The sequence below is a fragment of the Orycteropus afer genome, unplaced genomic scaffold (genome assembly GCF_000298275.1).
Source record: "Orycteropus afer afer isolate SDZICR_OR568_19922 unplaced genomic scaffold, OryAfe1.0 scaffold00450, whole genome shotgun sequence".
In the NCBI taxonomy this organism is placed as follows: Eukaryota; Metazoa; Chordata; class Mammalia; order Tubulidentata; family Orycteropodidae; genus Orycteropus; species Orycteropus afer.
Window position 1 is genome coordinate 43515 of NW_006922037.1, and position 27353 is coordinate 70867.

Sequence of the window (27353 nt, forward strand, 5' to 3'; positions counted from 1 at the left end):
TGGAGTCCAGCCAAGTTGACACATCTTCAACTATCACACTTTGCTTTCAACCAAGATCCATCAGGCAACAGCAATGATATCCCTTGTTCCATGTCCTCTTCTGAATCCAGCTTGCATTTCTAAAAGTTCCAGGTCAATATATTGCTGCAACTGTTATTGAATTATCTTCAGCAAAAGTCTACTTGTGTGTGATATTAATGCTATAGTTCAGTACTTTCCACATTCTATTAGATCACCCTTCTTTGGAATGGGTGCAAATATGGATCTCTATGGGCAGATAGCTGTCTTTCAAATTTTGTGGCATATATGAGTAAGTGCCTCCAGCACTGCATTCATTTGTTGAAACATCTCAATGGGTATTCTATCAATTCTTGGAGCTTTTTTTTTTTGTTGTTGCCAATTTCTTCAGTGCAGCTTATATTTCTTCCTCTAATACCATTAGTTCTTGATCAAATGCTACCTCCTGAAATAGCTGATCATCAACCAATTCTTTATGGTACAGTGTCCCTGTGTATTCTTTCCATCTTCTTTTTTTAAAAATTGTGATTCGGGTGCAAATTTACAAAGCAGATGCATTTTACTCTCAATAGTTCATGCATCTTTGATTCCATGGCCCTGATTACAATGCCCAACCATGAAAAACTCTCCTTTCCCCTCATCCCTGTGACACCTCTTCCATGTGCCCTTCTTATTTATGCATTCCTGTCTTTCCATCTTTCCATGTGTGTGAATGCTGCACCTCTGATGTCTCATGGCTGATTGATCTAAGAGGTGCATCTCCCCATGGTAGGTAGTGTATCTCCCTGGGGTAGGTATTCTGCTTGTAGGCCTTTGTATCATTGGGCTGAAAGCCAATCCACAGAAGTGAGTCCATTTCCAGGCCCAAAGGATAACCTGGGGCCATAGTCTCAGGGGTTCTACCAGTCTCTGTCAAACCAGGAATTTTGGTCATTTTTGTGCCTTTGAATTTTGTTCCACATTTTTCCTCCCACTCTATCCAGTATCTCCAATTTTGATCCCTTTTTGAGTGGTTGACATTGATAGCTGGGCAACATCTAGTTTTTCTGGTCTCGAGGTCATGAAGGCTGAGGTCCTTATTCCCTTCCATCTTCTTTTGAAGCGTCCTGCTTTCAATTGATAGCTGGGCATCATCTAGTTTTTCTGGTCTCAAGGTCATGATAGCTGAGGTCCTTGTTCCCTTCCATCTTCTTTTGAAGCTTCCTGCTTTCAATATTTTGCCCACAGGATCCTTCAATATTGCAACTTGAGGCTTAGATTTTTCCTTCAGTTCTTTCAACTTGAGAAATGCTGAGCATGTTCTTTCCTTTTGGCTTTCTAACTCCAGGTCATTGCACTTCTCATTATAACACTTTACTTTATCTTCTTGGGCCACCCCTTGAAATCTTCTGTTCACCTCTTTTATCTTGTCATTTATTCCATTTGCTGTAGCTACTCTCTGTTCAAGAGCAAGTTTCAGAGTCTGTTCTGATATCCATTTTGGCATTTTCTTCTTTTCCTGTCTTTTTAATGACCTTTTGTTTTTTCACATATGATGATCTTGATGTCATCCCACAGCCTGTCTGGTTTTCAGTCATTAGTGTTCAATCCATCAAATCTATTCTTCAGATGGTCTCTAAATTCAGGTGGGATATAACCAAGGTCATATTTTGGCTTGTGTGGACTTGTTTTAATTTTCTTCAGCTTCATTTTGAATTTGCATATGGGCAACTGATGGTCTGTTCCACAGTCAGCTCCTGGCCTTGTTTTGGCTGAAGATATTGACCTTTTCCATCACCTCTTTCCACAGATGGAGTCTATCTGATTCCTGTATATTCCATCTGGCAAGGTCCATATGTATAGCTGTCATTTATGTTGTCATACATGTCTATCACTTAGTTGTCCTGTGGTGGCTTGCATGTTGTTGTGATGCTGGAGGATATACCACTGTGTTTCAAATACCAGCAGGGTCATCCATGGTGGACAGGTTTCAGTGGTGCTTTCAGACTAAGACAGAGTGGAAAGAAGGACAAGGCCATCCACTTCTGAAGAAATAGGCTAGTAAAAACCTTATGAATAGCAGTGAAATACTGTCTTGATATACTACTAGAAAACTTTATGAATAGCCCTGAAACACTGTCTGATACAGTGATGAAAGATGAGCCCCCCAGGTTGGAAGGCATTCAAAATATGATTGGGAGGAGTTGTTGTGGTAGTTAGAGTCTTATGTTAACTTGGCTGGGCCTGGTTGAGTGGCTGGGCAGCTACATGTAGTTAACATACATGTAGTTATGGTGAGATTAATAATTAAGTCCATGGTGGAATCTACTGGAGCAGCTGAGTAGCTGCTTTAGGGATGTGGTCTGTTTCCTGTATACAAGAAGAATCCAGCTGATGGCATGCTTGAATCCTGAAGGTAGTCAAGTCTTTGTTCAGCAGCCTGCCATGCTCTGCCTATCTTGTGACTTTCAAATGGATTTGAATTAATGGTCTGCCATGTGGTTTAGTAATATCTGGACCATGCCTTTTCACTTGTCAACCTTGGGTTTCTCAGGCTCAGAAGCCAGTAGCTGCCTGAGTGTAGAGAGCCTCCAATTCCAGTGGGCTAGGAGCAAGAGGTAGAGCTGAGGCCCTAGGTCTAGGAGTTTTCACCCAGCCCCTAGAGCCTGGCAATTTGAACTCAGGCTTCTAACCTCCAAAACTGTGAGAGAATAAACTCCTGTTTGTTAAAGTCATTCCACCTGTGATATTTCTGTTACAGCTGGCACTAAGTAACCAAAACAGATGCCTTCTCAAAGTAGAGTTGATTGTTAATGATGTGGATGGAGCAAAGCTTGTGGTGCCTTTGTCTGCTGATGGGGAAAGACTCAAAATGTGCAAAAACAGCTACAAAATCCATTAATAACTAGAACATGGAATGTACAAAGTATGAATCTAGGACAATTGGAAGTTGTCAAAAATAGGATATATAAAGATCAATATTCTAGGCATTGTTGTTCTTGTTGTTAGGTGCCATCGAGTCATTTCTGACTCATAGCGACCCTATTCACAGCAGAATCAAACACTGCCTGGTCCTGTGCCAGCTCCATGATCTTTGCTATACTTGAGCCCATTGCCACAGCCACTGTGTCAATCCATCTTGTGGAGGGCCTTCCCCTCCTTTGTCAATCATCTACCTTACCAAGCATGACATCCTTCTCCAGAGAATGGTCCCTTCTGACAACATGACTAAAGTAGGTGAGACGAAGTCTGGCCATTCTCACTTCCAAGGAGCATTCTTGGTTGCACTTCCTGCAGGACAGATTCGTTAGATCTTTTAGCAGTCCATGGTACTCTCAGCATTCTTCACCAGCACCACAATTCAAAAGCATCAATTCTTCTTCAGTCTTCCTTATTCATTGTCCAGCTCTCACATGCATATGAGGTGACTGAAAATCAAAGGAGATCTCTTTGCTCTTCAGCGTTGTAAAGAGGTCCTTTGCAGCTGATTTGCCCGGTCCTGTATGTCATCTGATGTCCTGACTGCTGCTTCCATTGGTGTCGACTGTAGAACCAAGCAATGTGAAGTCTTTTATAACGTCAATCTTTTCTCCATTTATTGTGATGCTGCTTATAGGTCCGGTTGTGAGGATTTTTGTTTAATTCATATTGAGATGTCATCCATACTGCAGACTGTATTTTTTAATCTTCATCAGTAAGTGCTTCAAGTCATCCTCACTTTCAGCAATCAAAGTTGTGTTGTCAGTGTATCGCAAGTTGTTAATGATTCTTTCTCCAATCCTGATGCCACATTCTTCTTCATATAGTCTAGCTTCTCAGATTATTGCTCAGCATATAGATTGAACAAGTATTGTGAAAGGATGCAACCCTGACACACTCCCTTCTTGATTTTAAACCATGCAGTGTCTCCTTGTTCCGTTTGAATGACAGCCTCTTGGTCTATGTACAGGTTCCTCATGAGTACAATTAAGTACACCAGCATTCCCATTCTTCTCAATGTTACCCATAATTTGTTATGATCCACACAATCAAATGCCTTTGCATAGTCAATAAAACATAAGGAAACATCTTTCTGGTATTCTAGGCATTAGTGAGCTGAAATGGATTGGTATTGGTCATTTTGCATCAGACAATCATATGGTCTACTATCCAGGAATAATAAACTGAAGATGAATCACATTGCATTCATGGTCAAAAACAATGTTTCCAGATCTAACCTAAAGTTCAACGCTGTCAGTGATAGGATGATATATATCCACCTACAAGGAAGACCAGTTAATACCACTATTATTCAAATTTATGTGCCAACCACTAAAGCCAAAGATGAAGAAATTGAAGACTTTTACCAACTTTTGCAATCTGAAATTGAAAAAACATGCAATCAAGATGTATTGATGATTACTAGTGACTGGAATGTGAAAGTTGGAAATAACAAAGAATCACAGATAGTTGGAAAATATGGCCTTAGTGATAAAAATGACACCAGAGATCACATGATAAGAATTTTGCAAGACTGATGACTTATTCATTACAAGTACCTTTTTTTCAACAACATAAACAGCAGCTATACATGGGGACCTTGCCAGATGGAATACACAGAAGGCTTTCCTAGGCCTATGGATTTCCCCATCCTCTTTGCTCCACTTAGAATGCCTTTCGTCCCCATCTTTGCATGTTTACATTCTATCAGTGTGCAAGGCTAAGGTAAAAAACCCTCTCTCTCACCTCATCTGTCCCAGTCAGAATTAATCTTTCCTCCTCTAAAATTCTATAGCATTTTCTACTTTCAGAGTGATTGCGGTCCATCTTTCCTACTATCATCAACACTCTGAGAACAGCATTTGTGTCCAGTTTGTCTTTGTTTCTGCTAACATAATCAATCCAAACCAACTCACAACCCAACACAGTCCTCCACTAATATTTTCACTAATCAATAAGCACATGAATGAATTTCTTACCTGCAACTTGGCAGTTAATGGTCACATTCACTCCCCGTACTGTTTTGATGGTGCTTCCTATATCAACTGTGATTGCAGGCTCCTCCACGTTGATCACAGTCAATCGTGATGTTTTCACTAGTGGCTTTCCTGAAGATGAAAAAGTATGGGAGATTTTAATAGACAGTGGCTATGAACTTGGGGGCAATCTCTTGAATGATCAACAATTAATGTCTAGTATGTGCATATTATTTATATTTAACCATGTTTTCCTCTGAAACAATTATAACTGTACAATATAAAAATCAACCACTTGACCAACCACCTATGTACCTATCATAAAAAGAAAAAGGAGTGAACAATATGAGGTTTCCACATGGTATACAACAAGTTGGGATAGTTTGTGCCTTTTATCATAAATTAACAAATTATATTGTATATTACATTATTAAGGGATTATTTATTTAAATGTTTATTTTGAGGTAGTTACAGGTTCACATGCAAGTGTTAGAAACAATATACAGAAATCACGCGTACCCTTTACCTAGTTTCCCCCAATGGTAATACCTTACAAAACTAGAGAACAATATCATGCAGGCTATTAGCATTGATAAAGTGAAGATACAGAACATTTTGAGCACCACAAGGATGCTGCATTTTGCCCCCCCCCCATCCTTAAACCCTCAGAGAGCAAAGAGAATTTGAAGCACTTCTTGATGAAGATCAAAGACTACAGCATTCAGAATGGATTACACTTCAAGATAAAGAAAAATATCTTCACAACTGGACCAACAAGCAACAGCTGATCAACAGAGAATGGATTGAAGTTGTCAGGGATTTCATTTTATTTGGAGCCACAATCAATGTCCATGGAAGCAGCAGTCAAGGAATCAAATGACATTACTGCATCAGGCAAAATCTGCTGCAAAAGACCTCTTGAAAGTGTTAAAAAGCAAAGATGTCATTCTGAGAAATAAGGTGCATCTGACCCAAGCCATGGTATTTTCAATTGCCTCTTCTCCATGTGAAAGCTGGACAATGACTAAGGAAGACCAAAGAAGAGCTGATGTATTTGAATTATGGTATTGACGAACAATATTAAATATATACCATAGACTGCCAAAAGATTGATCAAACCTGTTTTCAAAGAAGTACAGCCAGAATACTCCTTAGAAGTGAGGGTGGTGAGACTTTGTCTCATGTACTTTGGACACGTTATCAGGAAGGGTCAGTCACTGGAGAAGGACATTATGCTTGGTAAAGGAGAATGTTCGTAAAGAGGAGGAACACTTTAATGAGATGAACTGACACAATGGCTCCAACAATGGGCTCAAATGTACAAACAATTGGGAGAATGACAGGACTAGGCGGTGTTTTGTTCAATGTCACTATGAGTCGGGACTGACTCAACATCACCTAACAACAAAAGTACTCCATGGTATAGATGTACCACAGTTCAATGAACCATTCATCCAATTGAGGACATCTTGACTGTTTTCAGATTTTGACTATTACAAATAAAGTTTCTATAAACATTTGAGTCTAGGCTTTTGTGTGAATGTAAGTTTCATTTCTCTGAGATAAATGCTAGGAGTGCAATTACTAGGTCATATGATAGTTGCATGTTTAATTTCTTAAAAAACTGAAAATCTCTTAAGTGGCTATCCCATTTTGTATTCCCATTAACTATGTATGAATGATCCAGTATCTTTGCATCCTAGCTGGATTTATTGTTGTCACTATTTCTTATTTTTGCCATTCTGATAGTTATGCAGTGATACTTCATTGTTGACTGAATTTGATGTTAATGGCTAATGATGCTAAACATCTTTTCATGTGTTTATTTGCCATTTGTGTATCATCTTTGTGGAAATATTTATGTTGTTTTCTAATTGGATTGCTTTTTCACTGTTCAGTTTTGAGAGTTCTTTATATTCTAGAAACTCTTTGCAGCTATGTCATTTGCAAGTATTTTCTTCCAGTCCATAGCTTATAGTTTTTAAATGAGGTCTTTTGGAAATTAAAAGTTTTAATTTTTATAGGTAAAAACTTTATTTATCAATTTTCCCTTTTATGAGTTCTGCTTTTAAAATCAAGTCTGCGAAGTTGTACTGTGATAAAGACTGAATATTTTCTATGTTCTTTTCTAAAAGTTTAATAATTTTTATGTTTTACATTTAGGTCTGTGTTTTTTTTTTTTTTTTTAATTTTGTGATTTGGGTGAAAAGTTTACAGAGCAAATTCATTTTCCATACAGCAGTTCACACACACTTTGGTCTCATGACATTGATTGCAATTTCCCACAATGCAACCGCTCTCTTCCCACTTTTTCCCATAGTTACCACTTTGAGGTAATTTAAGAAAAAATTTTATTATAATGAAATACATGTAACAAATCCTTTCAACCATTTTTATATGTGTTGAGTTAATTTTTGTATAGAGTATAAGACTTATGCCATGGTTCATTTTTCTTCCTTATGGATGTGCAATTGCTCCAGCACCACATATTGAACAGGCTTTTTCCTCCACTGTATCTCTGTCAAAATGAAAATCTCCATCTTCTTTGATAACTCCTCAATGGGAACTTTTGGAGATATTGTTACAGGCCAGTAAGGGTGGATCTCTAGGCTTCCCATTCCACCTTAGCAGGAAATGGGGTAGTGGTGCTTGGACCATAGTGTTTTCTGTGGTGTTTGGCTATTGTCTAAAAATTTTCTGTCTTGCTAGACTTCCCCATTTCTGGTCCTTTAAAGCAAGAGAAAACAGGCTTTTGTTGGAGCTTTTTTTTTTTTTTTTTTTAACACCCATTGGTGTTTCTAGGTGACTGACTTTTTTGGCTCCAAGTTTGAGATACACGAGATACAAAGGAAATACTCAATTGTATCATTCCTTGAGTTCCCAGTTCCTAGCTGATCTACCTTTTTCTCTCCATGCATCATTCCTATGTTTATTTTTTTATGTCTAGAGATTTTAGCTGTCCTTAGGAGGAATAGTGAAAAGTCATCTCCATCTTCCACAAAGTGGAAGTTCTATGTGCACTATATTTTCATAGGCCTTTGCCAGTTAGAGAGAAAATTACAATACTTTATACACATGACCTCATAATACAGTGAAAAGATATACTTATTGAGCATCTTGGGTAAATAAGGGTCCGCATCATTTTCATATACCTAAAGTTTAGTCTTTTGTAAGTTAAATTTAATTTTGTTGTAGCCATTTTATAGATAGAACATTCTATGATGGCATTCGCCCTTCTCTGCCTTTGTTAACTGTGAAGAAAATTGTAACTCAGTAATGCTCTTCGGAGTCTTAGGCCTGCTTTTTTATACTTTTTGTTTTCTTTTATATCTACTTATCCTTCACTTCTGCTTGCAGGGTCACAGAATTTATTTGATGCTCTTGCACTCTCTCTGTCTCTGTGTATTTCCCTCTCCTTTCCACTCTTAACCTTCTGCTAGGCATAGATATTTAAGCTAGTTAGAACTTTAAGGGCAGAAACTTGATTAAGGTTCTGAGGAGCTCACCTCTGAATAGGTGCATAGATTCTCCACGTCTATATGACTAACCAGGGATCTATTTCCTATTTCACCTATATCCATATATTTGAAATTATGTATGAACTGACGTGAGCATAACACAAGGGGGATAGTGGGAAAACATAGCTAGAATGACACTGAATTAATATTGGCATATTTAATATACCTTCCTACCCCCAAGCAACTATCCAGCTCTAACTCTCAGGATATACCCTACCTTTAATCAGCATTTCTACTGCATTAATCTAATACCAGCTACCATTAACTCTGGCTGGCCTACTCCACAGTGCAACTGGTCTCCTTGTTTCCTTCCACTCTTCATTCACTATAGTCTTTTCCTCCGCCAACCCTGTTATTGTCTGGTTTGGGTAGATATCTAGGCTCCCCACTCAGCCTTTGTTGGTATAGGGGGTAGTGATAATCTTTCTAAAACAAGAATCTGATAACACGAGTCCTCTACTGGAATTGTCCAGTGGTTTTTTAGTGTTATTAGAACAAAATTTCAAGCTCCTTTTTGTTACCAAACTTCCCTTACATGTTCTGGCCCAGAAGTCTACTGCTCCTACCTCACCGAGACCGCACTCCCCATCAATCACTGGATTTCATTCCATTCTTCCAACACATCAGCACATTTGTATTGGCTATTCCCTTTTTCTGACATCTTCCACCTACAGATCTCTGCATGACTATCTTGTCACCATTCACATATACATACAAAATATCACCTCCCTGTGGGACCTTTATGGTGCAGTGGTTGAGAATTTGCCTGCTAAGTGGTGGGTCGGTGGTTAGAACACACCAGCTGCTGCATAGGAGAAAGATGTGGCAGTCTGCTTCCTTAAAGATTTAAAGCCTTGGAAACCCTATGGGATAGTTCTATTTTGTCCTATAGGGTTGCTATGAATCAAAATCAACTCAACTACAATGGGTTTGTTTTTATTTATTTATTTTTTTTTGGTGAAGGGAGTGGGAACTTTGCTAACTACCCCATCTAAAGCATGTTTCTTTTACACTCCTGCCAGTCATCGGTATCTCATCACCAGCTTTATTGTCTTCATAAGCCCTTGTTGTTATGTACCGTGGAGTCGGCTCCAAATCATAGCGACCCCTCCTCTATGGAATCACTATGGAAGTAGATTGCTCAACCTTCCTTCCAAGGAGTGGCTGGTGTGTCTGAATCGTCAGCCTTCTGGTTAGAGACTATGCTACCAGAGCTCCTCATAAGCATTAGAACTATTAAAATATATTTTTATTTGTCTATTATCTTCCTTCTCTCACTTGCATCCACCATGAAATCTCCATGAAAGCAGGGATCACACCTCTCTTGCTCTGTTCTTTATTCCTAGCACTGAGTCCTAGTACATGGTAGATTCCCAATCCCAAAACAAATAAACAAAAAGAATTAATTCTAATTCTTAGTGACCCCGAGTGTTACAGAATTGAACTGCCCAAAAGCTTTTCTTTATGAAAGCAGATCATCAGGCCTTTCTTCTGCCATGTCACTCAGTAGTCCTGAACCTCCAACCTTCAGGTTAGTAGTGGAGTACAAACTGTGCCACCCAGGGACCCAGGTTCTCAACAAATATCTATTAAGTCACTAAGTTGTGTGTTGTGTTATGTGCATTATCTAGATTTGTTTTTGTTTGCATCACAACACTGAGGGGCAGGCAAGGAAAGTAATATTAGCCTCTTATGTAGAGAAGGAACTTAAGCTCAGAAAAGTTCCATGATTTGTCCAAGGTCACAAAACTAGCAAGTAGTAAGAATGAACTGGTTCTCAGAACTTTGATCTATAGCCCAGTCCTTGTGACTCAAATCGAACCAAACTCACTACCATCGAGTTGGATCCAACTCATAGCGACCCCTGCTTGAGTTTCTGAGGTGGTATCTCTATGGAAGTAGATTGCCCAGTCTTCCTTCAGAGGAGTGGCTCACAGGTTTGAACTACCAGCCTTCTGGTTAGCAGTCAAATGCTTTAGGCATTATGTCACCAGAGTGTCCTTGTGACTGTTGTTGTTGTTATGTGTCATGGAGTTGGACCCGACTCATAGTGACCCCTCCTTGGGTTTCCGAAACAGTATCACTACAGAAGTAGATTGCCCAACCTTCCTTCCGAGGAGTGGCTAGTGGGTTTGAACTGCCAGCCTTCTGGTTAGCAGTAAAGTGCCTTAGCCACTACGCTACCAGAGCTCCTATAGAAAGCTTAGCAGGCCCCAGCGAGACTGTTGTTGTTGTTGTTGTTATGTGCCGTCGAGTCGGCCCCGACTCATAGAGACCCCTCCTTGGGTTTCCGAGGCAGTATCACTACGGAAGCAGGATTCCCCAACCTTCCTTCCGAGGAGTGGCTGGTGGGTTTGAACCGCCAGCCGTCTGGTTAGCAGGCAAGTGTCTTAGCCACTATGCTACCAGAGCTCCCAGCGAGACTAGGGGGTCTCAAATACTTGTCTGTGGACTGGCTGCGTCAGAACTCTCAGGGTACTTGTTAAAAACATAATCTGTCCTGCTCTAATACAATAGTTGCCTCATTGTGTTATAAAAACAACTGTGCCAATTGGGAAAAGGAAGTTAGGGACCAGAGCATTTCAGACTCACAATTACCAAGTTATTTTTCCTACAGGAATTTTAATATTAAAGGTGGTTTTTATGGCTGCAAGTATACAGCTATAAAATTCAAATGTCACTGAATTAAATCCAGCCCTTAATTAATTATATTGAGCTTACACTCAAAAGTAATGGCCCCTTCTCTCCCTAATCACCAGGGGCACTGTTGTTAGCACAGGCTATTTCTTTCTTTTTTTTTTTTTTTTTAATTTTTATTGTGATTTGGGTGAAAGTTTACACAGAAAATTCATTTTCCACATAGCGTTCATACACATTTTGTCTCATGACATTGACTGCAATTTCCCACAATCTAACAGCTCTCTTCCCACTTCCTCCCTGTAGTTACCTCTTCCCTGTGTCCTTCCCTCCTATGTACTCCCGGCCCTCAAGCTGTCTCCCTGTGCAAATAATGCCCTTCTGTTCTCCCAGGACTGGAGAATAGTGTATCTACCTTTTGTAAATGTTCAGGAGTGAGTTCAATTCCAGACCTAAAGGGTAGCTAGAGGCTATAGTCTCAGAGGGTCTCACCAGGCTCCTTCAGACCAGAAACCCTGGCCTTTTTTTATTTTATTTTATGATTTTGAGTTTTGTTCCACATTGTTCTCCCATTCTACCCAGGATTTCCTGCACTGATACCCTTTCTAGTGGTTGACAGTGGTAGCTGGGTATCATCTAGTTCTTCTGGTCTCATGGTCATATAGGCTGAGGATCACATGGTCCATCAGTCCCTTGGACTAATTGTTTCCACGTGTCTTTGGTTTTATTCATTCTTCTTTGCTCTGGACAAGGAGAGACCCATTGCTGCATCTAGATGGCCGCTTGCAAGCTTTTAAGATCCCAGTCGCTACTTACCAAGGTAGGATGTGGAATAATGTTTTTATGTAGCATGTTATGCCAATTGAGCATGATATCCCCTGCCACCATGGTCCTGAGCCCACAGGGCTAATTATTCACTTCCTCCAGGTAGCTGGCTGTGGCCAAGAAGTCACCACAAACTTGTCCCTTGTCAGCTCTACTATATACCTGGTCATTCTTACAGCACTTATAAATACGCTTGTAGGAACATCATCTACCAACCCTATACATGGTCATGGGCATGCTACACCCTGCCTAGACACACCTGATTGTTTAGCCTGTCCACCCATCCAACCACTCATAAATCAATGTCTGTCATCACTGACAACACAGTATTGTATATGCAAAAGGGTTCATCTTTGTTGTCTGTGCCTCCCATGTACCTCTCTATGTCTTCCTCTTCCTCAATGCCACCATATTGGTTACTCACATTTGGTACATTGCCCTTCCGGTCACCTAAATCAATACTCGTCTCTACCTATCTAGCAGTGTTCCCTCTCCTCTCCTCCCATCCCTGGTAACCAACAAAGAAAGTTTCATTCCATATATAAACCTTTCATAGGCTACTTATACATTCTTATTACCTTTATGATTCACTATTAAGACACAAAGTTATCCAAATATTTATAATCAGTAGATATTCATAATGAAAACAAAGTTTCTTAATCAACTGACTCTCTTATATCTATTAGAAAAATGCTTGAACATACTTTTTTTCCACCTCATATTAACTAAATGTGAATCTCAAGGTGAGATGGAAACTGTAACCTCCATTTTTAACAAGTTTCTAGGTGTCTCTGACATGGTGCCAGGTTTGATAATCAGTACATTATATTTTTTAAGTTTTTCTGTTACTAGTTCCTCTGATTCTTGGTTAGAGCTGTGGAGATTGAAGAGGCTAGTAGATTTGTATTAGAATTTTAAAAATTGGATTTCTTATTTTCATTAGAAAACATCAGTATAAGCCTATTTCACATCACCTGTATGAATAATTTACTACTGCCATATGACACCAGTGCCCATGTTTGTGAGTACAATTGATAACAGAGATGCAGAGAGAAATTAAAAATGGTAGATTATGTATTTGTGTGAAGAGAACAACAAAGGTCATGGCATACACTAGCAAAAAATTTTTCACAACAGATAAACAGGAAAAAATACAAAGAGAGCTAAATCATCACAGTGTGACCTGAATCTCAGCAGTCAGTAGCATGCGTGTGTTGGCAGCAGCAACAAATGTTTCAGCAAATCAACATTAGCTAGCAGATACGATCAGTGTTTATAGATAAGGTTTCACTTCATATGTAAATGTGCATTATAGTGGAATGAAAGCTATAAGCAGGAGAATATATCTCTGTATCTATACTTAAGAAAAATAAAGAAATGGAAAGAAAGGTAGGCTTTTACATTTATCAAGCTTAATATGAAGGTCCTAAGGTTAAAGAATTGATGTATTTGAACTGCACTATTTGTGAAGAACACTGAAAATACCACGGTCCGCCACAAGAATGAACAAAACTGTCTTGAAAGAAGTACAGATAGAATGCTCCTTAGAAGGAAGAATGGTCAGTGTTCATCTCATGTACTTTGGTCATGTTGTCAGAAGGGACTAGTGCCTGAGAAGGAGATCAGGATTGGTAAAGTAGAGGATCAGCAAAAAAGGGGAAGATCCTCAATGGGATAGATTGACACAGTGGCTCCAATGATGGGCTCAAGCACAGCATGGATTGTGAGGATGGAGCAGGGCAGGACAGTGTTTTGTTCTGTTGTCCATAAAGTCACCATGAGTCCTGGCTGACTTGACCTAACAACAACAATATGAGGGTTGAGGAGCCCTGGTGGTGCAGTGGTTAAGCACTCAGCTACTAACTGAAAGGCTGTTGGTTTAAATCCACCACCCTGCTCTGTTAGACAAAGATGTGGCAGTCTGCTTCTGTAAACATTTATATCCTTGGAAACCCCATGGGGCAGTTGTTCTCTGTCCTATAGAGTCACTATCAGTTGGAACTGACTCAACAGCAATGGATTTAATTTTTTTGATTTGGTAATATGAGGGATTCAGCACCCCCACCAAAGAAAGTCAGGTACAGAAAAAGAAATATCAAGAGAATCTTTTTTGTTCAATTCCTTTACCTCCTCCCCACCCGGCCAAAAAAAAAAAAAAAAAAAAAAAAAACAACCAAAATACCCTAACTCACTGCCATTGAGTCCATTCCAATTCATAGCGACTCCCTTTTGGATTTCCAAGGTGGTATCACTACAGAAGTAGATCGCTCAATCTTCCTTCTGTGGAGTGGCTGGTGGATTTGAACCACCAGCCTTCTGGTTAGCAGTCAAATGCCTTAAGCACTATACCACCAGAGCTCCTTTGTTGTTGTTGTTGTTATAAGCTGTGGAGTCAGACCCGACTCACAGCGACCCCTCCTTGGGTTTCCGAGGCAGTATCACTACAGAAGTAGATTGCCCAACTTCCTTCTGAGGAGTGGCTAGACCTCATTATATTCCTTAGCTTTTGGATTATGGTTCCCATGAGAAGTAATAGGTAACAAGGAAATGGAGTCTCACTGGTGAGCCAGGGTAGTGCTGGTACCAAGGGTGAAAATGAAGTGATTTAGAACTTGTGTGTCAGTATCCAAGTGTGTGAAGATGACTGGGGAAGTTCCACCTCATGATGCTTTTAAAATAGAAGTGCTCAGCAATCAGAGTCCCTGGGTGGCACCAAGGGTTAAGTGCTGACAACTAGCAGAGAGATAGGCTGTTCAACCCCATCCCAAAGTGCCTTGGAAGAAAGGCCTGGTGGTCTGCTTCTGAAAGGTCACAGCTTCTGAAAACCCTATGGGACAGTTAGACCCTGCACATACTGGATCGCCAATAGTTGGACGTGACTAGGTGGCAATGAACAGCAGCAGCTCAGCAATCCGGGCACTGTCCTTGTCCTGAAGGATGAGCAACTCTGGGGAAGCAGGCAGGGACAGATGAGCAGTCCCAGGAGGAAATACTCAGAAATACATTTCTGTGCACAGTCTTGGCTCTGCTCAACCCTTTCTCCCTCATGTGTGACTCTGGGTAAAATCAAAACCCAATGGGAAAACATCTGAACATATGTGCCTGAAAAATATCTTTGGCCCAGTGGAAAGGTGACTGAGAGAGGAGCCAGAGGAGATGGAAGGTTTGTTTTTTGACTGAAGCCAAGAACAGAAAGCATTTAAAATAACTTTTTCTCAGGGCTGAATTCCAGACTTCTGCTAATAGGAACTTTGTTTTCAACAGCTGACATTTTAGAAGACATGGCAGATGCTATCCTGCTATTAACCAAATCCTTCTCCTCTTCTTCCTGGGCACACAGCTAGATCATTTCCCAGCCTCTTTGCAGTTGGGTGTGGGCATGTGACTGGTTCTAGCAGATGAAATTTGAGCAATAGTGAAGTATGTTACTACTTCTTGGCCCAACCCACAAAAATTCCCCTGTGCAATTCTCTGTTTTAGATATTATGTGAGCAAGAATTAACTACCATATTTTTAGCCATCATATAGTTATAGGTTTGTTAGTTATAGTTGCTGCTGTTGTTAGTTTTTCCTGATTCCAACTCATGTCAAGGCCTTGTGTGCATAGATCTGTTCCATAGAGTTTTCAAGGCTGTGACCTCTTGGAGGCAGATTGCTAGACCTGTCTTCCAACGTACCTCTGGGGAGGTAAGAACTACCAACCTTTTGGTGGATAGTTGAGTGATTAACTGTTAGTGCCACCAGCAGAATTAGCAGCTAGTAAACCCAAAATAATCCAGATTTAATGAAAATTCATTGACTCATTGAATCAATAAATGAGTCTTCTTCAATTCTTCTTATGAGACACATGCCATGTTCTTTCCTAATCTTAGCCATTAAAAATGAATTCCACTTCAAAGATATAGTGTCACTGTTCAGCTAGAGCCAATCTATAGATTATGTGTATACATATCCATTCTGAAGAAGGATGAGTATTCTTGGTAAAGATGACTGGGAAACCAGGCAATGATATACACAAGGACCACAACAGACAGGTTTGGAGGTTACCCATGACTTCCAGAAAGGATACAAGTTTCAGATTTTGAAGTTAAATCTAGTGATTGGCAGGGTCTTCTGGAGTACTGGTCAGATCGAATTCTGAGCTACACTCGGAGTACCAGTCAGATAGAATTCTGAGCTACACTCATCAGGACTAGGCAGCATAAATACCTAATGAACTCGTGATGCCTGCAGCAAGCATGAGTACAAGAACTGGAAGCCTATATAGCAGGTATCTTGGCTTCATCACTTAATAGCTGAGTGACCTTAGCAAGTTCCTTAATCTCTTTGTGCCTTATTTTGTACTTCCATTTTGTGGAGAGGAATAAGTAAATGAATGCATGTAAAGCTCTTAGGGTAATGCCTTGCTATCATCAGCCTTATTCTTGCTATAACATGAGAGGAGACGCTATGATTAGTGTGGGGAAATTCCAATAAACTAAGAACACACAGAAAGAAAAAGGCTAAAGTGAAGAACGAGGAAGAAGAGAGGTGAGAGGAGAAAGAACAAATCTGTTGGTGAAAAGGAAATACACTGCTCCTATGTTGAAGAGGTATCAAGAGTTTCAGGATAATTAGTAAGAAGAGTAATTTGAATATGATGGATTCTATACACTGGTATCAGTATCCAGACAGATGCAGAGAGCTTAAAATTCAAACTAATGCTGGCCTTGCTGGAGATGCCAAAATATATTCACTTCCAGATAAGCTTTTCAGTAATATGTGCCAGTCTGACTCTGGTGACCTCATGAGACTGTTTAATAAAAACAGTTATGATATCCATGCAGACCCATTATCAATTCAAGTGAAAGGTCTATAGTCATACCTACTAATTTAAATATATGACCACACAGCACTTCTTAAAGCCATGAAATGTTATAAATTTCAAATACTTTCAATATCTAAAACTAAAGCTAAACAAATTATATTGAACTCCAATTTAATAAACAAATGATGCTTTTTTCTTTTTTGTAATGAGTGAGCATATAAAAGAAACATATAATAAAATAATTATATATTTTATTATATGTTTCTTTTATAAGCTCACTCATTACATAATAATATTTTATTATATAATAAAATATAATAAAGAACATATAATATCATTGAGAAATGATAGCCTGTGCTTACGCTGTAATTAGCATAGGCCCTTCACAAGGACCATCAGAGTTAAGTCTCAGAAAACTCCCTGAAATGAGAATTTCCGGTTTAAGTACTTAAGATCTCATGCATAAAATAAGATTTAAGGGTCCAGGATCAGTAGGAACCTATGAAACCCTTCAGAAACACCATCAATATTTTATGTACCTGAAATTAGTAATAACAGAAACTGACTATCAATGTCCAGTTACCATCCTTGCTCGCTAAAAACGTTTCCGGATCTCGCTACCCAGCAGTTGCAACAAGAGTTGCTCTGTTACAGATAATAGTCATATTAACATGCATGCTTTTTTCTTAACCTCGTTCTCCTTCCAAATGCCTTTCCCATTCTATAGTTTAGAAAATTTTAACTCCTTCCTGTCCCGCTGTCTCTCTTGCAAGGTCTCCTTTACTTCTACCTCTTGCCTCCTGAGTTAGCATTTGACCCTTCAGTCAACTCTACATACCCTGTACCCTCTCTTCTCATGAGCCCTCCAAGACCAGTTCTAAGGTTCTGTTGTACTTTTCCTTTCTTTAGCTTTCTTTCCAAGACTTCATTGCAAAAGCTCCACTTCTCTTTTTTCCATCTAGTCTTCTATTCCAAAAAAGATAAGGGGACCAACTTTGCAAATCAAGCATGGGGACTCTATAGATGGTAGCGGTGAGTGGTGACTGTTGTGCTTTATTTGTATATAAGAAATTCATAGAACTTTTAGGTCTAAAGGAGATGCAAGAATACAGCTTTTAAAAAACCCTTTCCCTTTACAATCAGGAAACAAGGTTATCGTTCTGAATCTGTTTCTAAATTGTATAATGAGGCAAAAATTTTAACTAGAGCTTTACTTATTCTATTATTATAGTAAGCTTCCTTTTTAGTAATAGTAAAAAAAGGAAATGTTTCTCTCCCATCCAAATCATTACATGGTTTTAGTTGGTGTAATCTAAATAATTAAATCATTACTATACTTTGAATAGCACCCTGACTATATCTAGGAAGTGAGGTGTAATATACAAGCAGACAATGAAAGATGAAACCTTTAGGCTATGTCCAAAGCACAAACATGTTTAGCCCAAAATAAATTTTAAAACACCGAACTAGCTGGGAACCTTTTAAAATTGGGAGATTTCCAAAAAAGTGATTTTGTTTTTTTTTGGGAGTAAATGGGCTTCTCATGAAAAGGTGGAAGGTTCTAGCTACATTAGATTTACATTTTTCTTTGGCAAGAGTAAAATGAAAATGAACTATTTCCATCAGACAGGGCATGCATGATAGGCAGGAAAATAACTCCCCAATGACACCCATGTCCTAACCCTTGGTACCTATAAATAAGTTACATTATAGAAGGGAATTAAGGGTACAGATGGAATTAAGATCGTTAATCAATTGATCTTAAACTAGGGAGATTATCCTAGATTATCTGGGTGGACCCAATGTAATTACATGAGCTTTTTAAATCAGAAAATGGAGGCAGAAGTCCATGTCTAAAGATGTATCATGGAGGAAAGGGCCAAGAGTCAATGGCTGCAGCAGCCTCTAGAAGCTAGGAATGACTCATGGCTTGCAGCCAGCAAGAAAATGGGTACTAGAGTCTTAAATAGCAAGTGACTAAGGTCTGTCAACAACCGAATGAGTAACAAAAGGATTCTTCCTGGAGACTTCAGAAGTGAATGCAGCCTATCAATGTCTTAATTTCAGCCTGGTGAGGGTTGTACCAGGCTGTTGACCTACAGAACTGAAAGATAATAATTTTGTGTTATTTTAAACCTCTATATTTTTGGCACTTAATTACGACAGCAGTAGAAAACTTATATCCAGGGCATATACACTCTCTACTCTACCACAGTCCTCACTATCAAAAAGGAGACATATGACTAGCTCTCAGTACATGAAAAGATGTTCAACATCATTAATTATCAGGGAAATGTAAATTAAAACCACAATGAAATACCATTTTACACACACACACACACACACACACACTAGGATGGTTATAATAAAAAATAGACAATAACAAGTGTTGGCAAAGATGTCGGGAAAATAGAAACCTCGTGTATTGCTGGTGCAAATGCAAAATGGTTCAGCCAGTTTGGAACATAATTAGCAGTTTCTTAAAAAGCTAAACATGTACCTTCCAACCCAGCAATTCTTTGCCTAGATCTGTATATCCAAGAGACATGAAAACATATGTATACACAAAAACTTCAATGTGAATGTTCACAGCAACATTATTCAAAATGGAAACAACCCATAAGCCTATCACCTGATGGATTAAAAAATGTGATATATGCATACATTAGAGTATCACTAAGGCATAAAATGGAATGAAGTACTGTCACATACTATGACTTGGATGAACCCTGAAGATATGCTAAGTGAAAGAAAGCAGTCACAAAGGATCACATATTAAATGAGTCCATTTGTCTGAAATGTCCACAACAGGCAAATTTACAGTCACAGAAAGTAGACCAGTGGTTGCCCAGGCCTGAGTAAAATGGGGAAGTATAGAGCTCTGGTGGTGTAGTGCTTAAGGCATTTGACGGCTAACCAGAAGGCTGGCAGTTCAAACCCACCAGCCACTCCTCGGAAGGAAGATTGAATAATCTACTTCTGTAGTGATACTGCCTTGGAAACCCAAGGAGGGGTCACTGTGAGTCAGATCCGACTCAATGGCAGTGAGTTTTCAAGTGAGAGTTAGGGAATGATGACTAAAGGGTGCAGTTTCTTTTTGGGTTAATGACAATTCTAAAACTAACTGGAGTGATGGATAAAATACTCTGAATATACTAAAAACCACTAAACTGTACACATTAAAAAGATCAATAGCATGCTATGTAAATGCTATCTCAATCAACTATTAAGCATTTTTTTTTAAACTTGATTGTGTCAATGGTTATACAACTTTATAAATTTACTAAAAATCACCAAATTGTATTCTCACAACTGATAAATTTTATAATAGATAAACTACATCACAATAAAGCTTAAAAAATAGTTTTAACATTGTGATAGTTGGAGCTGTGTGTCAACTTGGCTGGATCACAATTCTGTGTGGTTTAAGCTGTTGTGATGTGGTTATTCCCATGATGGGATCAGATGATTATGTTTGAGCAGGCAATCTGTTGAAAGGGAGTTTCCCTAGGGGTGTGGCCTGCTTCCAGTATATCCAAGGACATCCTGGGAAAAGAGACATTCTTCTGTGGATCGGGATTCTGCTGTGCTGTACAACTGTCCGTGAGTGAACAGTCCACCATTCGGCCTGGAGATCTTGGATTCGTCATTCGTTGGAGTCAATAGCCAGTGTACTGCCTGCCAGCCTTGAGCTTCACAGCCCCTGCAGTTGCAAGAGTTGGGAAAAGCCTCCAGCTTGACGTGGAAAAGCCTCTAGCTTGACGTTTGATCCAGGAACTTTGGACTTGTCAGCTTCTATAAGTGTGTGAGCCATTTTTCTAAGATAAATTTCTCTATATATACATATATATATATACATATATACATACATACGTACACACAGCCACACACACACACACACACACACATATATATATGAGCTTTACTGGTTTTGTTTCTCTAGAGAACCCAGTCTAACACAAACATCATTTAATTTTTTTGTGATGATTCATGATCAACACTGTGACTACTAATTAATTATCTTACACAAAAGATGAGAAGGAATTTCCTCACCCTTCAAATTCATACTTGGTATTCTTTCCGCATACACTGCAACACTCTTAGGATCAAAGGAAGTGTGTAGAGCTTAGATTGCTCTTTTCTGAACATTCCTATGCTGCACAGCTTCTCTCTCTTCCCTTGCTTCCATCACTGTTCTCTAAGGACATTTCTTGCCCATGGCACTGTGTCAGGTCACTCCCATTATTTCTTCTAATTATTCAACTAAAGTTGATGATTCTTTAAGAGAATAAGGTAACAAGTGGTGCTGACTTAACTTCTTTTCCACATTCCACTGCAGAGTTCTAGACAAGCATCCCCATACCTGGCACAGCCAAGGACTGCTGCAGCCTCTGCTAGCAGCAACTAACTGAGCATACATTCCCCATTTACCACGTCCAACCCTAACCCAGTCTCCTCCCCTCCCTACCCTGTAACACTCCCCTTTTGGGACTGGAGAGGCTATCTTGGTCTGTGTATACTTCCCGTGTTTGTTTTCTCTAGTTTACTGGGGAACAAAGGAAATAGGATTCTCCTGCTACACTTTCACTCATATAAATTGTATAAAAGCCAGAGGTCTTACATGCACATTCTTCACAATTGCACATATCGAGGAAAACTTGAGGGCCTTAGCTACTCAGTATTCTATCAGACAAAGTGGCCCTCTTGATGGCAGTTTGAGCCAGTCAACAGCCATTACAACATTGTTCTGAGCACCACCAGGAACACAGCCAAGCCTGGCTACCTTTCCCTTTGATCTAGTGTACTGGAACAAACATTCCTCTGTCAGCCTCTGCCCTGGTGACAAGGCCCTCTCTGAGTCTAACTCTCTATGAAGTAAAATCCTCTTCTGGTTAACAGAACTGCTGGATGAAAACTTCAAAAATACCAATTTGAAATGACTTACGTTATGAAAATCTTCTAAAATTTCTTGTATTTTATCATAGCTAGTAAATCATGATGGAGAAGGGCAGAGAAAGATTTTAAACACACACACACACACACACAACTGCCTTTTATTGTTATTTTCCCAGTGAGATTTCTGTGATCTCTTTATTAGACACAATATGTGTCAGCTATTCAACTCATAAAAAAGCAGAAAGACATGCCAGGAAGGGAGACATATTTTCTGTCTTTCCCTTCCTGTGAAAACGTCCGATGAGCTCATCTGTGTTCTCTCCTTTCAATGAAAGATACACTCATCCCTCAATCCTCATCTTCCTCTCATTTTCCACTGATGATGTCAGGCAGACCTTACAGTATCTCTTTTGTGATCTTGTAAAATCAATGACAAGCAAAAACGTTTTCCGTATGGCTATGACCTCACCCATGGTCTACACCTGGAGAGGCCCTCATCTGCATTGGTAAGTAGATCTAAACTCCTGCTGATCCAGACTGAAGCAATTTACCAGGAAACTACTGCTTTCCTTCAAAACTTTGCCTACCCCACTCAGACCTGGAAGATTTCTTAGCAACTTGGCTGAAGGCTGAATGTGACTGGTCAAGATGCACTCTGTAATCTCTCTGCCTACCCTTATGCACACTAGCGATTGTCCTTTACTTAGCTCTATTTAAACCCAGACACAACATAATCAGTAGTACTTCAGAACTGTAGGTGACATTTTGGTGACATCCTTATACTTCCCCCCCTTTTCAGTATAAGCTACACTCATCTACACCCTGAACAGTGCAACAGGCGTCCATTAAATAAATTCAGTCCCGAGGAGAATTTTGTGCTGCTCAGTCCACATAGCTGTGAGTGTCCTGGGTCCATCCCAGTGTGGGTAGTTAGGGAAACAATTATCTTTGGCCATTTCCTGGAAGGGGAAACTGAGAGACACTGATAAAACCAAAACTAAACCTACTGCTGTCAAATTGATTCTGACTCATAGCAACCCTACAGGACAGAATAGATAAGCCCCATAGGGTTTCCAAGGCTGCAAATCTCTACAGAGGCCCACATCTTTCTTCTCTGGATCATCTGGTGGGTTCAAACCACCTACCTTTTGGTTAGCAGCTGAGTTGCTTTAATGATTGTGCCAACCAGGGCTCTTATTATTTTACAGATTAAGAAACAGAGTTAGGAAGTATAAAGAAGCTGCTCGAGGCTACACAGCTAAGAAGTGACAGAGCCAGGACTCAAACCCAGAGGCTCCAGAAGCCCTAGGCTTAACTGCCTGCCATGCTACACATTCTCCTGTGGGTTATTATGAATTAATTTCTGTGCATCTAGTCAAATCAGAAGTATCTGTAAGACCAAAGGCCTTATCTTGTTACAAAAGCATGGGTAACCCCGAATACCTTGCCCCAAAAAAATATTTTCTTCTTCTTTTTGGCCCACGTTCATACTGAAGTCAAGGAAAAATCTTTCCAGTGTCTTTAAAAGTCACTGAGATTTACCGTGAGGATTTGATTGCAAATGAGCTTCTAAGTTCACATTTGAGAAATGTCAGTGGTAAGACTTAGAGTGAAAAATAAATGGAAGCAAAGTTGGGCTAATGTTTTATACATCTTAGAATTACTTTCAGGATGTATTTCATTCTAAAAGAGCTAGAGAAAGAAAGGGAAGCTAACATTTATTGAGTGTGAACTATGTGCCTGGCATTGGGCTAAGTGCCTTTTCACATGTGCAATCTTATTTAACCTCACAACAACCCTGTACAATATTGCCAATTTCATTTTTACAGACGACAACTGAGCCTCAGTGAGGTTATATGCTTTGTTTAAGATCACATAGCCAATAAGCAGTATAAACGGCAATCAAATTTAGAAATGCTTAGAAATGCTCGGCACACGTTTTTCCCCAAAATTCAGGTTGTATCTTATATGCCACTATGCTGGACCTTGATGTGCATATTTGAAGGAAATAGCAACAATCTCTCAATTCTAGGTAGTCATGTATACATCTATTGCTTTCACTAGTCTGTAAGCATATGGGGTAAAAAACTCAGGTCTTATTTATTACTATATGTCTCACAACACTTGGCAGAGGGTGTGCTCAGAACAGTAGCTGGTGAGCCACCTAATACTGTGAGTATAGACACTGGTGCAGGTGATAATCTCAAGTAAAGATGCAAATACTATTTTAAGACAATATATACATTTTGGAAAGCTCTGGTGGTGTAATGCCTGAGGCATTTGACTGCTAACCAGAAGGCTGGTGGTTCAAACCCACCAGCCACTCTGCGGGAGGAAGGCTGGGCAATCTCCTTCCGCAGTGATACTGCTTCGGAAACCCAAGGAGGGGATGCTATGAGTCCAATCTGACTTGATGGCAGTGAGTTGGTTTTATATATATGTATGTACATATATATACATTTTGAGCCTTAACTTTGAAAGGGATGCTTGACAGATTTACCACAGGCCCAAATGAACCTCAGCAGCTGAAGCATAAGGAAATGGGTGTGGGGTTTCTGATCATGCATCATCTGTTGGCACTCTTTTTTCCCTTCCCCTTATGCCTCCTTGGCTGATCTACCTCTCTTCCCTGGCTTTGAATCTGTTGGCAGCTTCCTACAGCTTCTCTTCAAAGAGCGGAAAACCAGGCTGATGTTACAATTGCCTTGCTTAATTCCAGACAGGTTTCCATTAATTGTATTAAATTCAGATGAACAAAGGGTATTTAGTCTTCTAGAGAGCTGAACCATATCTGGATAAATATAAACAACAAAGTTAATCCTAGAAGAGTCATTATCGGCCAGCTATTGGAAAGATGTCAGCAGTGCCCTTGCTTGGGCAGGTTGGAGGGTGGAAGTCAAAAGAGATTTAACAAGTTTGGTGCTGAGCATCTGGACTCTGTATAAAGAGAGGAATAAAGAGTGCAACTGGAATACATTAGGGGAAAAGCAAATGTTTTATTCACAAAAAAATATGCATTAATAATATCAGTCTTTAATGCACCCCAGGGCCCTGAGCTTGCCTTAGTCATTGTGGTCTTTTGCTGTCCTTGGAAAGTCTGGTAAAGGTCCCTTCTCAGATCAGCTTTTGGTCATAGGAGTAGAAACACTATAGCTAAACAGTTATGCAAGAGTGTAGCATGTGTGACTGGAGTACAGTGTGACAATATAATCCTGGCATAGAACAATGAGGTCAGTGTGGGGTGATGCTGGCTTTTCTAGCATCTACTGAATCATCTGATCTGAGCAGCAACTGAAAAGAACAAATATAAACACATGCAACACATTGCCACAAAGACTAGATGGCCAAAATCTGAGAAAAGAGATCCTGAGTTTATATTGTCGGTGGGGAAGTGGAGAGAATAATGAGCTGGGAGTTGGGAGACCTCAGTTCCCTCCTCTTCACCATTAGCTGAGCAGCTGTGTGACCTCAGGTTGCCTGGCCTTTGTGAAATAAGGCCCTGGTCCAGCTGTTATCTAAAAATCTCTTTCAGTTTTAAAGACAAGGGTTTATCTTATATAAAAGAGGTTTTCTAAAATTGCATTATTACCAGACTACAACATTGAGAGACATTGTACTCTGAGTGGCAATAACTTAAGTCTTCATATGTAGAATGTTTTGCCTAACTTCTCTGGGTAAAGGCAAAGTGCCGGCAGGTGCGGTAGAACAAGAGGTTGAAATAAAACAGAATGAGAGAGCAGTGCTGATGACTACTCCTGCTCCAAGCCATAACCACAGGATTCCAATTACCCACAGGTCTTAAAGTCTTCTATGTAACAGCTAAAACAAAGAGAAACAACAGGACTCCCAAAGAGCATTCTATGATCACATTTGTGATCTATATTCCCCCAACATGCTATTTACTTGCATACTTCTTTTTGGCTCATGTCATCTTTTGGAATATATTCTCCTCCTCTACTAATCAAAATTTCACTCTTCCTTCAAGGCTCAACTCTTAAGACCTCCCACCTGGAACTAGCAGGTCTTGCACATTCTTTGTACCAGCATGTATTTCATTCTACCTCATATTACACTTCACCCTCATTCCCTGAGGATTATCAGCTCCCTGAAGGCAGGATTTGGCTGTGACTTTTCTATGTGTCCCTGGGCCCACCTATCAAATTATAAGAATTATAAGCCCTCATTCAATAAAAGTTTCTGAATAAAACTGAACAGGAATTTTCATGTTACCTGCTAGTGTGACAGCAATGGAGACGGAGTCATATCCCAGGGCATTTGTGGCATTGCAAGTGTAGAAACCCACATCAGCTTCCACGGGTGCCAAGATCTGTAAGGAATCATCTGGCTGTAGAAGAATCCTGGAGCAAGAGAAAAATATATCCTGATCAAGCCAGCTTATCCTTTTGTCATTCAATATTGTTAAGTCAGGAAGGAAACTCAGGGTACACCCAGGACCTTATTTTAATAACTAGCCACAACACCAGGAAGCCAGGCTTCATTGCCACTGGGATTGCTTTGATTCCAGTAGCAACCCCAAATAAAAAAGTTCTTGCTTACCTTTTCAGTTTATAGATTACTTAATGTAAATGTGACCAGTTGGAGAAGACAATGTAAGTGCACTGAATACATATAATACACACATCAGGGGTGAGAGAGGATGCTAGCATGAATGGGTACAGATGGATTTAACCCACCCACTGCTGTTGAGTTTGATCCGACACTTATAGCAACCCCTCCTTGGGAGGCTTATTGGGGAAAAAGACAGTAATAAAGGAGGAGCATGGTTTGGTTGGATGACAGAAAGTAGACAGGGATACCCCAGGAAGTGATATGGAGAAAGGCATCTGTTAAGGGTCAGAGGTGGGAGAGAAAGCCAGGTATCAAAGACTGATGGGAGGATCTTGGTGTGTACATTTGAAGGAAATTGTATGTGAAGCTCTCACTTGTAGGTGGTCATATAAACTTCTATCACCCTTCTTAGTCTATAAGGATTATGGGGCAGAGAGCTCAGGACTTATTTATTGCTTTATCTCCTGTAATACTTGGGAGAGTGACTGCTGTTTAGGGTCAGGGTAGAGACAGTTCCAGAATAATCATCATTTAGTTCGGATACTTTTATTTATCTGAAACCATTTATAATAATCACCTGGTGACCATCTTCTGTAAAGATTACAGCCAACCTGACCCTGTAGCCAATGAAGTCTCTCCAAGTGAATGCATAAACAAACAAATGCCTCAAAACGTTTAGAAGAATCAAATTATGAGTACTGAAAATGAACTTCTAAACACACACCAGTCTCAGTCTATTGCTTCTTTTCTAGCTTTGTGCCATTTCTAGGCACCACTTGCTACATCAAGGCAGTAAAGCAGATTAATAATTAATAATGACTTGAAGTTAGATAGTTTGGTGACTACACTGACAGTAACAGGAATGTGTATGTGGAGCTGGGAACCTAGAAGTGTTGGGGAGGTCAAGGCAGGAAGCTCAGAGATCCAGTGCCTGCATCTGGAAGGGCCTTGAGGCAAGTTATTTAATAGCACAGAAATGGTTTTGTGGCAGCTTCTGGGCTCCTACAGTCAGTCATCTCCTCATCTGTGATCATTTTTGCCTTCCTATAGCCTTAATAGGAGCTCTGGTAGCATAGTGCCTAAGGCACTTGACTGCTAACCAGAAGGCTGGTGGTTCAAACCCACTAGCCACTCCTCGGAAGGAAGGTT

The 27353-nt window shown here is 39.8% G+C and overlaps 1 protein-coding gene across 1 annotated transcript in view; it reads right to left on the reverse strand.

The window, feature by feature from the left end:
- LOC103208535 (ADAMTS-like protein 1) overlaps nucleotides 1–27353 on the reverse strand; it is a gene marked incomplete at its 3' end in the record, with an annotated part of 468117 nt that overhangs the window by 37280 nt on the left and 403484 nt on the right. The window contains exons 20-21 of the mRNA XM_042782739.1: nucleotides 25866–25993; nucleotides 4956–5084 (exon numbers count right to left, since the gene is read on the reverse strand). Of these exons, the coding sequence (XP_042638673.1) occupies nucleotides 4956–5084; nucleotides 25866–25993 (257 nt within the window). The remainder of the gene's footprint in view (nucleotides 1–4955; nucleotides 5085–25865; nucleotides 25994–27353) is intronic.